Source organism: Pocillopora damicornis, chromosome 1, assembly GCF_964200805.1.
Source record: "Pocillopora damicornis chromosome 1, jaPocDami1.2, whole genome shotgun sequence".
Lineage (NCBI taxonomy): Eukaryota > Metazoa > Cnidaria > Anthozoa > Scleractinia > Pocilloporidae > Pocillopora > Pocillopora damicornis.
Window position 1 is genome coordinate 680171 of NC_142670.1, and position 12516 is coordinate 692686.

Sequence of the window (12516 nt, forward strand, 5' to 3'; positions counted from 1 at the left end):
TCTTATTCATTTGCATATGTACGCATAATTTACAAAAAAAGCCGGGAATTACGTTAAGATCTGACCAGGGTAAACGTAACATACAAACTGAAGCTAAATAGGTTTATTGTTCCCCGTATCAACTGTGTACTTATCGAGATATGAGCCACGCGAGAAGTTTGGAGAGTAAGACAGATGCCACACTTTCTTTGTATTATAAATTAGACATCTTCAAGCTTTTTTTTTAAAAAGGCTATAATGCCACTCTCCCCGACTCGCTTCTGAAAACATCCTTAACGGTCGCTCAAATAGTTACTCTCTGAAGGGACGCGCCTTTTTAAAAGTGTTCAGGTTCGAAACAAGATACATGAAAGACTCGCTTAGATGGCGGGGCGCTGTGTTTATGGAACACTGTTTACTACTATGAACAAGAAGTAAGCGCTCGAGTCTCAATAATCTAAAAAATCCCACCAATCAGAGACTACGTTAAGGAATTCAAATTTGACCTACTCTGGTTCTACTGCTCGCCTTATACATTCCGATTTTGTTTTTACTTAGAAGTTATAATACATGTCATTTTCTATTTTTAAATTCAAGTTATATTTACATAATCCTTTAACTCCCAAGATGTGATTGTTGATTCTCCCATGTAGCTGTTACACATTTCCTTGCAAATTAGTAACAAGAATTTTTTGCTATATCATGACAACAACTTCCAACTGATAAGTTTGAGTAATCTCATTACCTGTTTGTTGGATAATGTATGGATCTTTTAGAGGGAAGTTATATATAATTCACTTTTGTGAGTTAAAGGGTTAACGTGTAATTTCCTTTTTTCTTCGCACGACCCCACAAGCTTGTAGCTTAAGCTATTATTGTGTATAAATTAAGGTCATCTATCTATTTATCTACTTATAGCGGAGCTCGCAGAGCGTAGCCCCATAATTATACAAAATACTAATAACCCATCAAGCCGAAAAAATTTGGATGTACGACCGTCCGACCGACCGTACAAGGTGCTACTTTTAGCATGCGCGGCCAACTGTACCACGGGCACTATCTTATAATCAGTCCTCTACACGAACACGTAGAAGTTGCGAGTGAAAATCCATGAATTTCGTGTTCTCAAACATCCCACGCTGGTTATTCCCTGAATTAGAGGGCGGTCTATTATGGAAGAACGTGGATGCTGAATAATTATCATCGCGATGATTCCTGTTTCTTAAAACTAATTAAGTATTTAGGGTACACATGGAAATCGTTGAAAACCACGAAAATGGTTGGATCTTCCTCTTTGTTTACCAGCGAGTCGAAAAGTATCTCTGGCTTGTTGAAGTCCTTGGGAGGAGGTTTTTTCCACCCATGCTTGCCCAGGGTGTATTTTCCAACCAAAACTCTGGCTAAATACATGAAGCAATCACCATTTGGGCCTGGTATTGAGTATGAATAGGAATAGGAGGCATCTTTTGCGAAGTAAACACCATCGCCATAAGCGTTACCTGTAAACGTTAAACGTGTAAAAAGAGTGAATCAAAGTTATTTACAGCAAATTGTCGGCAGCAATGGATCATGGCGTCAAAAGATGCGGCTTTCTATGAGTTTTTACATCGGTTGGTAAATATGACAGGACATTTTATTCATGCGAACGCTGCAGTAATTTCGCTCTGTTGAACACAGAACTAACGAACCCGGTTAAATTATCACCTCTGTTTGACTTGCCATTGGCGTTACCATCACAGGGAGTGATTCTATGAATACAGAAAAAGCGTTATTTAGCTGAGCTACTAGGCATCAATACAACCACACCTTTACCATGCAAACATGGTAATGGCTTGGCGTCTTGCACACATAAGTTTTCAAAATGGAGAAAATTTGTCCCCATCATACACGTACCGTTCGCGCCACATAGACTCCTATCAAATCCTTGAACATTGATCGCTCTGATGCTTTCTGCCTTTGTCCCATGGAAAAGTTCCTGTTCGTTGTCGATGGTTCCATTGTTTGCATCCATAGTTTGCTTCCTCACCATATAAGAATTATGCATCGATGGATTTTGAATGCGCTCGATGTTTGTGATTACCACCATACCACGCATCGTTTGGAGGAACTTCTCTTGGACCTTTTTATATTCCTTGGAGTCCTTCTCGAGGCTGACCAAATGCAGTGTCTCTTCTTTTCCATTGACATCTCGAGGCTGGGGATCCCATTCATCAGGAAGAGGTAGCACTAGTTTAAAACAAAAATATAACAGTCTCATTGCGACCGACAAATTGCATTACATTCCCCTCTTCCAAATGACATTTTGTTTACCACAAAATCACTTTTCAAACGCTCTGTTTTCGATTTTCCCCGGGACGCACGGTCATTTGGATAAAATCGAACAGGACATTTGATCTGGAAATTGTGCCGGAAGACTCCAGCCAATCATACTGATTTTAAAAATGATATCACATTGGCCGTAAAGCAGGTAAGAAAAGAAGTACTTAACGTAGCTTAGCTTAAAGCGCACAGAGGGTTACAAATCAGGTAAACTATGACTGGAAGATTCTCACTCCTCTGTACGAATTTTTTCAGTCCCACTACCAACGAGATTAAATACTCTTGAAAAACATAGAGCAGAATTTTGAAGGTTACACAACTCTGGAGATCAGTACTCGAGATGTCTGTAAGCAGCTTCTGAAAGATGAGCTCTTAAGGATAACCGTAGATAGTAGACTACCTTCACAAAGGCGGAGAAATCCTAAAACAATTATGCTGTGCATTCTAAACATCCAGAAAAGAATTGAATGACTTACATTCTCAACATATAAAATAATGCTGAAAAAAAAATTACCGTCTGTCTTACTATGCTTACCATCTCTGCGCAGGACCCTCTTGATTGCTCCGGTTCTCAAGAACGTTACCTCTTGATTTCCGAAATTGATTTCAGCCTTCAAGTTCTGATGCGTGAATAGAAGGGATGGTTTCTTTGCTTTACAGGCTGATTCTATTTCATTATTGGCCATTTTGTCGAAAGGAACGAGTTTTCCTCCTGTATTGACCAGGTACCATTGCACAGTTTTCGACATCTGCTCCGCCAGCTCCTGTCTATGCTCCCTTTCCACGTGCTCTTGGATCACATTTGATAGTTCTGAGTTGATTTCCATTACATCTTTCGGGAGCCCTTGCAACATTATAGTCCCCGGTTCTGGTTGATCCAATTTTACATCTCGCATACGAGACATTTTCTTCAGCTCTCGCATACTTCCTTTGGAAAGACGATCGATCACTTCGTGCTTGATTACACGAGGATCACCGCAAGCTTTCATTACCCCGTCTTTCAAGGCAGTATCAACCGCATCAAAAGACTCCAGGCGGCCGTGAAAGATGATCTTCTGACGGCGATGTTTTCTTCTTAATTCCTCAGTGGAAGATTCTGCACCTGTTTCGTGATACGTGAGATCATCTTCTTCTTCAGTACATGAAGAGGATTCCGAGACTTCTTTTTGGATTGCTTCCAGCTCCGCTAAGTACGCACCAATGATAGAAACATCAAAAACAACTACCCTGACCTCACGAATGGAATTAAATGGTTTCACGGTGCATGCACGGATTGCCCCAAAAACCACCTCTGCCGATTGCTCAGCTGTTTGTCCTAGTCCTCCGCTACCAACTGCCGGAATGGACACTGACTTCAACCCCAGAGAATCCACCTTTTTGAGCGCCTTCTCCACGCAGGTTTGAAGATGTTTCCTTGTTCCTGGTCCCACAACCATGTGAATGATGTGCATTGCAGACAAGCATCCACCAGAGGTAGTCACGATATCTCCTGGGAGCTGAGGTGCCTGTGACTGTAACTCATCTTCTACAGTGCTTCCACTTGCTGCAAGGATAGCGCAGCTTAAGGTTCCACTATTCATTTTCAGATCTTGAGGTACTACGTTACATATGGCATCTGATCTATCTTTAGTTATGTCACCTTTCAACACCTTCAACGAAAGCTCGCCGACTTGAACCTCTTTGCATTTAAAATCAAGTGGAACGGGTTTTAGATTGTTTTGGCTAACCTGTGGCTTTCGAGGTTTCACTTCAGGTCTTTTTTCCTTCTTAAACTCTTCAAATTTTTCTTCGAACGTTGTTATTCCTTTCTGATCACCGCTAAACACGACAAATCTTATTTCTTCCAAGGGAGAATCTGGATTGCCGTGACTGTAGTCGACAGCTGCCTGGATCATAATCTGAACAGCTTTGGCATAAGGAAAACCAAGATTACCGGTTCCAACAAGTGGTAGGCCAATAGAACATGCACCAAGCTCCGAAGCTTTGTCAAAGCACTTTCGAAGTAGATCCTGCAGAAGCTATGATCAAAAGAATTAAAAAGAAAATGAATGGGACGAGACGATTTGTGCTGGAAGTATGGCAGTGTAAACTGCATCAGGATAAAACCAAGAATACAGCGTTTCCAAGTTTTAGCCAACGCTTAAAGCAGCGTTAAAGTCAAAGTCATTCCCGTACCTGCTCGTCCTGAGGATTTCCTTTCCAAGGACAGCAGACACAGTGGATGACGTAACGGCAATTCAGGTGTCCTGCCTTAGTGTGGACAATATCACCTTCACCCAAAGTCCTTCCTGTCGTCTTTTGTCTTAACTCCCCTTGCAGCTCCGGACCTGCAGCTTTGCTGATGGCATTGGCAATTGCACCGATCGTAAGATTAAATTTCGACCCTACAGAGCACACCAAGACGTCTGCCTGTAGCAAAGTAAGTTTAAACATTAAGTTGCAGGCTTTATCGAGTGCATATCTGTGTCTTTATTTGGAGAAGGTAAAAGTGGAAATGAAAAAAAGACATAGTTCCTTTCGGATCTATTGAGATAATTACTCAGTGGCCCACCCCAAATGAAAACATTGAGAGGTTTTTAGTTATCAGTAGTACGAGAAAGGGTTAAACTTGACAACTTCAATTTACTGATGTACCTACAACGATAGCTGTCCATTTGAATCAATTGAAGACGTAAACTTTTATTGTTTGATACATTTATATCTATGAGACTACCCACCTGCTCTTCCTCGATATTTCCACTCTTCCAGATCACCTTTTTGCCCTCGTTAGTCAAAAATGTGTCAGCATCATCAAGCTCTTCCGCGCCTCTACTGCTGGTGTTCGAAAGCTCATCACCGTCACTTCCTTCCATTTTGTCCTCAACTTCCTCCTCAATTTCCTCCGCAATCCTGATGATACACTTGTTTTCTCGCTCCACGGTGTCAACAAAGCTTTTTCCCGCATCTTGGGCCAAGAAGTTTCTCATGCCAGGTGTTTGAATAGGGAGACTCTTTTCTTTGATTTGGTCAAGCAGAATATATAACCGTTCTTCAGCATCCTTTACGCCGTCGTCTGTTCCAGAATACTTAATTCGATTACCGCTTTCATCTAAAGAAATCTTCACCGCACAAGGTGCGAGTTCTTCCTCAATTTTCTGAAGTTCTTCCTTGTAGTAGTCAGTGAAGAACTTTCGATTGATAGGAGAATCGAGCCTGAATTCACCTTCGGTTGCTTTTTTTTCATTACGAAAGTCTCTCATTTTCTTTACAGCCTCTTCAACGTCGTTTTTGAACCCAAAGACGGCAATGCATGTCAATTCGCGTTTATGACGGATCGTCAGACGTTTTACTAACTTCTTACAAAGCTCATCCCACTTTGGTGAAAGCATGAGGTCATTATCAGCCTGGGTTACCTTGAGACTACGGTCATCTAACAGAACGGTCTCTGCCTTTTCTCTTCCCGCACAGGTTTGAGAAAGTGTTCTACCAAGGAGGATAACTTTTTTGCTTTTTTCATCGACATTAAAAGCACATCCATCGGGAAGTTCCTGCGTCATCTTTCGTTTCCCGACTTTTGTCTTCAAGATTTCTAAAATTTCCGGGGGCTGCGATATTGCGTTTTGACCAATTTCGTCCAAACGCTGCCGAAGATAGGTCATGACGGATGGCATGTGTCCCTTGGGAGTTTTAATTAGAAGGTTCTTGTTACTCAAGTCAATCTTAAGTTGAATATCTTGATCAAACTCCTCCTTCAAAATGTTCTCGATCCCACAATTTTGAAGAAGTTGTAGCTTTTCAGTGGATATGTCGGTGAGCGTCTTCTGATCTAGCTTTTTCTCGAGTTCCTCTTGTTTGATGTCCTTCAAACGTCTTTCGAGGATGTCAGCAAACTCTGGCATGTTTGACTTCTGGCAAATCAACTTTACGGAGTGAGACAACTTCAGTAGTTTCACTTGCGCTGTGAACTTCGGAAGAAGTTTTTCCAGTTTTGGTAACTGATCAACCACTGCCTCCCAAACCTCTGTGTCTACTGAAAGTTCTTTTGTCGTGCAACCGTCGATGTATTGGTCGATTATATCGAAACATCTCTTTTTCCATGCTTCCTCCTCAAACTCCTTGTCAACTCTTTTGCCTGAGGTGTCATATTTTATCAGCAGATATCCCTCTTCGTTTGTCCACCTTACACAAGCATGTTCACTCGAATGAAGAAGTCCTCTTAATTTGGCCTCTTGGTTGGACTTCATCAAAAACTCCCCGATGTCTTTATCAACAGCCTTGTAAAACTGGGGCTGCCAAGATCCTCCCACTTCACCCGAAGTAGGACGTGATGATTTTGACGGTTCGTTGACAGGCAGCAGTGTGCCCATAAAAGGAAAGAAAGCCTCAACATGTAAAGCTTTTCCATCTATGAAGTGATCTGTCTTCGTACATTTTTTCACACCTGAAAAGGAGAAAATTTTATAGAATTAAATGTTCTAGGCCTACAAAAAAATTTCAGCACTTTTCTGCCGCAGTGATTCTATTAGGAATACACTGTAAGCTAATTAAACCTAACGAGGACAGAAAGTACGATGTTACAGCACTCCACGCAGCTATCATTTTGTTCGAAATGTTGAGGCCAGAGAAAATCATTGGTGCCCTTAAAGACCGAAGGGATAGTTGTTCAATAACAATAACGGGGAGACACGAACATTTCCAAAGCTAGTAAAATACGTAGCTATCAGGAAAAAATACTTAGGAGGAAATAAATACGGGAGACTTACTTTTCTTTTCTTTGAAGTATACAATCGCTCTCTTCTCTTTTCTCTTCTCATCCCATGGACTGAATACAACATCTTCTAATGAACTCAAAGCATCAAAGTACTCTTCCACTTGTTCTTTTGTTGTATTTTCAGAAAATCCGCTCACAAAGATGCTCTTACATTCAGGAGCTCTTTCAATTGAGACGGTTACACCTTCAAGCGGCCTTCTCTTCGATTCTTGAACAATCTTTGCAAAATCTGAAAAAAAATCGCCAGTAAGTTTCCACGAGTTACTTTCAAATCAAAGACTACTAAGGAAAGAAACTCATTGCAAGGAATAGTTTTTCAAAAAGCCCAACCTGAATAAGGGCATGCTCGGCCGGTCCTCCTGGGAAATCAAGGTAATTAACCTATATTTCTCATCTAGTTTGATTCAGTAAAAATGTCGTTCCTCGACGTGACCCGATCCCCCTCTCCCTTACAAGTAGGCCACTATAGATTGTGCTTACATAATTTTTGGCATATTTGGAAAACGAGCATAATTTGTGCAGTTCCCGTTTTCTCAGGCAACCAGATGGCATCGAACCACTTTTAGATACGGGAAGAAGAATTGCTATTCGATATGCTAGAACGGTTGTATCACATTTAGTATTTTTTGACATCATCAGAACATAACTAATGTGATATCAACATCGCACAATTTGACACATCTAGTCTCTGTGTCTAGTCTGGAATGAAGTACCGTAGTAAGTTGTGTTTTATCAGAGCAAGTGTGTAACTCAAGATCACGAGGATATCATGCTTTATTAAGAATATATGTATATATAATTTGAAATTATTATTGTTTCTTTTTTTGAAAAGTGTTCTTAAAGAAAAAGTAGCATAATTTTAAAAAACTAACATAATTTTGAGCATTATGTGCAAACAAATCGGGCGATCCTATTAGAATAATATGCTACATTTACTGGCACAATCTATGATGGTCTACCCACGAGGAAGTGTTTGAACCTGCCCGAAGCTTGAAAGGTGTGAATATGATCAGAATAAACTGGGGCTGTAGGAAAGCAGTTATTACCACTTACCTACAATTCTGTCAGTGTTTAGCGTTACTATTGCTTTTCCATTAGGTTTGAACCACTCCACGTTCTTAACATCATAACCACTAATTCGTTCTATGTAATTCTTCACAGCATCTCGTGTTGACCTGAAATGTAAGCCCAGAATATACAACTTGTTCCACTCGTATCTGATATCTGGCTGTGTAAATCCTAAAGAAACTGGATCGGAGCGTTGACGTGGCACTGCTCCGACTTGGTGACCAGGCCCTGCAACAAAACAACATCAAAACCAGTAAAAACGGGTGGAAAGACATAGGGATGGTTTTTTGTTTTACCCAAAGGAATTGCTTTTCCGAAGAATGAGTTCGTCGCAGACTGGCCCACCCAGCAGAGTCTTGACCAAGAACTCATCAAATCAACCCGACCTAGCGCTGGAAGCTGAGTGATGAAAATGTCTAGAGTGACGATGATATGTTTCACTCGGAAATTAACAATGGCAACATAGTGTCCTACCTCGAGCTCCTCTCCCTTGATGTCCTCCTCGAAAAGCACCTGAACCCTGTCCTCTTTTTCCCCTACTCCCTCGGCCGCGGTCGCCACGCGCTGAGAACCCCCCCTTATTACCTTCCCTCTGTTGAACATCTGGTCGATGTGTCTGAACTCTTAAGGAAGGTTTTCCACGAGGCGTCTCCACTGCATTTTTGTTACAGCCTCCACCTCTTTGCTCTTATGGTGAAATACAATATGATAATTTTATTAAGGGGAATGAATGAAGCTGAAACGTTGTTATGTTTTGATTAATGGCATCGAAATTTTTTTAGGCTCAGTCCTTCATCAGTGAAGAGAACAAGTTTTTTGACTGCGCTGTAAGGTTGAAGCTGTATGCGACATGAATTAAATATAAAATAAAGAAAAGTCTTGGTGCAAAAGCAGCTTTTAGGACGAGGAAGTCAGAATTTTGGTCATGTGGATTAAAGAAACTGAATTTTAAGGTCAAGTGTCACTCAGTTCGATTATCTGGTTATCAATCTCCGAGTTGTCACCAAAACCGTTGCCTCAGCGTTCAAAAGTGTATGGATGCGCACACTGTCCAAAGCAATGTGATTGCAACGAGAACTGAGGCTTAATTAGCTCTTACTGAGCCATATTTGGCCATGAAAACGTCTTGAAAAAAAAACTGCAAAAAAATGAAACTGTTGACTTCAATCAACAAGTGTAATTCTTACCAACTTCCCTCTGTGGTGTGGAACGTTGACCTCGCCGAACCACCTGCCAAGTGTCTCGTTCAGACCGGTATGCGAAAGAGTTTCCCTGACGACGCTTCTCGTCTGTCGAGTTAGCACTTTCTTTGTCCTTCTCTTGATCATTTTCCGGGGAGCTCTTGCTTTTGTTATTTTCTTTAAGAAGAAATGACATCGTTGAGGAAATACATGTAAGGTAATCGCTCGATTTTGTTCGAGTTTCTGATATTAGTACAGGCACATAAAAGTAATCGACCAAAGTTGGTATAGGTTTGTTGCAATTGTAACCTTTCATGTCGGGTAAATAGTCAAAAATCGTCAAGCACTTATTAAGTAGGTAAAGAAATATCTTATTCTACTTGTCACGAGCATGCGACGACAAAAAAACAGGGTCCCTCACGAGGAATCACAACTCAAGCCCTTAAGTTTCTGTGCTCTGATGTTCTACCACTAAGCTACAGAGACTCTATGGTGAGAAGGGCCATTCAGTTTATTGAGTTTCATGCGTGACAAAGCGTCTGAATACTTCGAGGATTAGCATTGTCAAAAGCGTTCGGTACGCTATCGAATTAAGAAAGATGATTCAAGGAAAAAAAAATCTTTCTTTCGATGACCTGGCTTAGAATTTACCATCATTTGTGTTCTCATTAAGTATTTGTTCCATTCCGTTTCCAAGAAAAACTTTGGGCATTAAGCCATCATTTGAATAGTCTGTACTAAATCAAAGGCTTATGCTAAACAGTACTTAAAATAGCAAACATTTGGACCGCTACTTACATTAGTTCTTGTTGTAGATAACAACTTACCTTCCATCCTAGATTCCTCAGATCCTAGGCTTGTACTGCTGCTACTCCTGGTGTGTCAGCCTGTTCGTCTTCAGGGTGTGAGAAGGACCATTAAATGAAATATCTAAAACTGGAAATATATATATGCTGTATAGATTTGCTTTCCACAAAGCTGCGTACTAAAGATTTGTATGTTATGACAAAAAAAAAAAATGTCTCATGGAGGGGAGGGGGTTTATTTTCCCTCAGTGATGGATACACTTCCCATCGACAAACGAACAAGCAAAAACCTCGCTATAAACATATCGACAAACAAACTTCACTCATTGAAGTCGTTTGCATTTTTGTTGTATAAAAATTCCGAGTTAATACCATTTTATCTCTACATTTGTTTTTCTTTAACTCATTTAGCCACCAATCAATTGATTAGTTCATTTCCCTTTTTCAGTCGCTGAATTATTTAATTATACGTATTTATCTCATAGTTCTTACATGTTATTGATGTTACGGAATGTTCCGGGAGATTTCCATGTTCCTGACGTTTTTGAGCGCAACGTGAGTCTCTGTGAATATATTAAAAATGACTGACAAGATCATTTGAAGGGGTTTTCCCTTAGGTTACTTCCGTCTCAACTGTTTTCACTTTCAATGAACTTCATTTTATAAAAAATTCATTTGGAAAAATTACGCCATTAACCATAAACCTGTCGAGCTTAATCTCCTGGACTGACAAAAATTACTTACTGTAGTCGAAAATATAAGCCCTCACCAATACGAAATTACATCAAAGGAAAAGAAATAGTATTTCATGTCACGTTATTCAAGGAGTGTATCAAAACTATTGAAATTTAGAGTTATTCCTTTCGAAATAATCTCCACTGAAGCCTTTCCGAACTTAAGTTAAGTACCCTCACGGTAGATTCTGTTAATATTTCGCGGGCTTTAAACAGAGATATTTAACGTTATAAAGGCTCGAAACATGCATTCATGTTCTAGTGTAGTACTAAATGCAGCAACGAGTACACAGAGAATTCTACTTCTCCTCTCTTTCAGATGAAAGTTTCGAGCCAGGGAACTTAAACTTTGATTTCTACGCGAAAATTATGGTTATCAACCGAATGTAAACTTAACCAAATGATCACTTGATCGTTAAGTTTATTTATTTGAGCAAATCCTATGAACAACCGAAACGTGGCGTGCATCGAAAACGTTGCCACTTATTCCCGTTGTGCGAGAAGCAGGGAATAAATCATAACGATTGAAGCTCAACGATATGAAAAATCTAACAAGAAGCAATGAATTATTAAGAATATATGTATATATAGTTTCTGTACGGAGATACAAGCATAACTCCAGCAAAACGCTGTAAACTTTGGTGTAATCCGGTCAAGCAATGGCGAAATTCTGTTTATATGTTGTATGTTTTTGCGATATATCAAATCGCTTACCTCAGCAGCGCTGGGCACGCATCCAGATTGAAACCTCCCTTTCCGAGAAAACAATCGAACCTGTAATTAATTTTCCAATCGAAAGAACTGAGGAAGACAGCAAAACAAATCTTACAGCCGAATGAAAGCTAGGTATCCCTTCCTCGAAGATTGAGGACAACACTTCCGCTTTCTTTCTGAGAAGTGATAGTCAAAGCGAGGCTTGATGTAAATTAGGTAACGTGACATATGTAACGCAATCTTTATTTTTTTGGTTGATTTCAGCAAAGTTCTAGAGAAAGAGACAGCGCTGAACCGAGGTGGAGCAGGAAAATTATATTGGATAACACACCAGGACTGTGGAAATCAAACAATATGCATTTATTTTAAAAGCATTAGACTAAGACAGGGACTCTGAGCAAATCCGTGGCGACCATCCCAAACCTAGCAGGTCACAGGTGGCGGATAGTGAAAGGCCTTCAGTGAAGGTTAGCTCTGAGTAAGTTGGCTTGCCAGTGAATAACGAGTCCCGAACCAGGTGTAATGGACAGTTCAGTCGTGCAATGACCCTAGGTTCAAGGACATGACAGAGAGACCGTGCTCCAGCTATGGGTAAATAGACATCATTCTTCCGACAGCGGGCTCTTAAGCCAGAAGATGGGGGATACCACCTCTGATGTAAAAACTACAACCATACGGATCTTACAGCCGTCTCAGCCTGTCAAGCCACTCTAAATCTTCCCTGGGCCTAAAGAGTGGGATTGGCGCGCGCGAGCTGGTCCTCACTTTAAACGTACGGAGCGCAGGCGGGAAGGAAAGACCTACAGCGATGGAGCATGACGAAAACGACAGGTGCTGGATGGCACTGAAGTCGCAGTTATAACTCTGCATGTAGGTGGTCTGGCGTAACGTGGTCGCTTGCTTGTTAACAGAGACAACAACATCATTTGATCATTCGGCTTACCCAGGCCACCAAGCAGCCTTTT

The 12516-nt window shown here is 40.7% G+C and overlaps 1 protein-coding gene across 6 annotated transcripts in view; it reads right to left on the minus strand.

Annotated features, from left to right (window-relative positions):
- Positions 1-88: 88 nt before the first annotated feature.
- The window catches only part of LOC149051207 (uncharacterized), a 57754-nt gene continuing 45326 nt past the window's right edge, over positions 89-12516 (minus strand). For 2 of the 6 annotated variants that reach the window (XM_089206360.1, XM_089206375.1), the window contains exons 3-11: positions 9304-9474; positions 8591-8803; positions 8102-8344; positions 7041-7277; positions 5016-6718; positions 4474-4707; positions 2834-4316; positions 1873-2205; positions 89-1478 (exon numbers count right to left, since the gene is read on the minus strand). In XM_089206360.1, the coding sequence (XP_089062486.1) occupies positions 1180-1478; positions 1873-2205; positions 2834-4316; positions 4474-4707; positions 5016-6718; positions 7041-7277; positions 8102-8344; positions 8591-8803; positions 9304-9474 (4916 nt within the window). In that variant the 3' untranslated portion in view covers positions 89-1179. Of the gene's footprint in view, positions 1479-1872; positions 2206-2833; positions 4317-4473; positions 4708-5015; positions 6719-7040; positions 7278-8101; positions 8345-8590; positions 8804-9303; positions 9764-10124; positions 10234-10595; positions 10667-11551; positions 11740-12516 lie in introns of those variants that run through there. The other 4 variants (XM_089206349.1, XM_089206371.1, XM_089206356.1 and 1 more) reach the window with 4 other exon arrangements.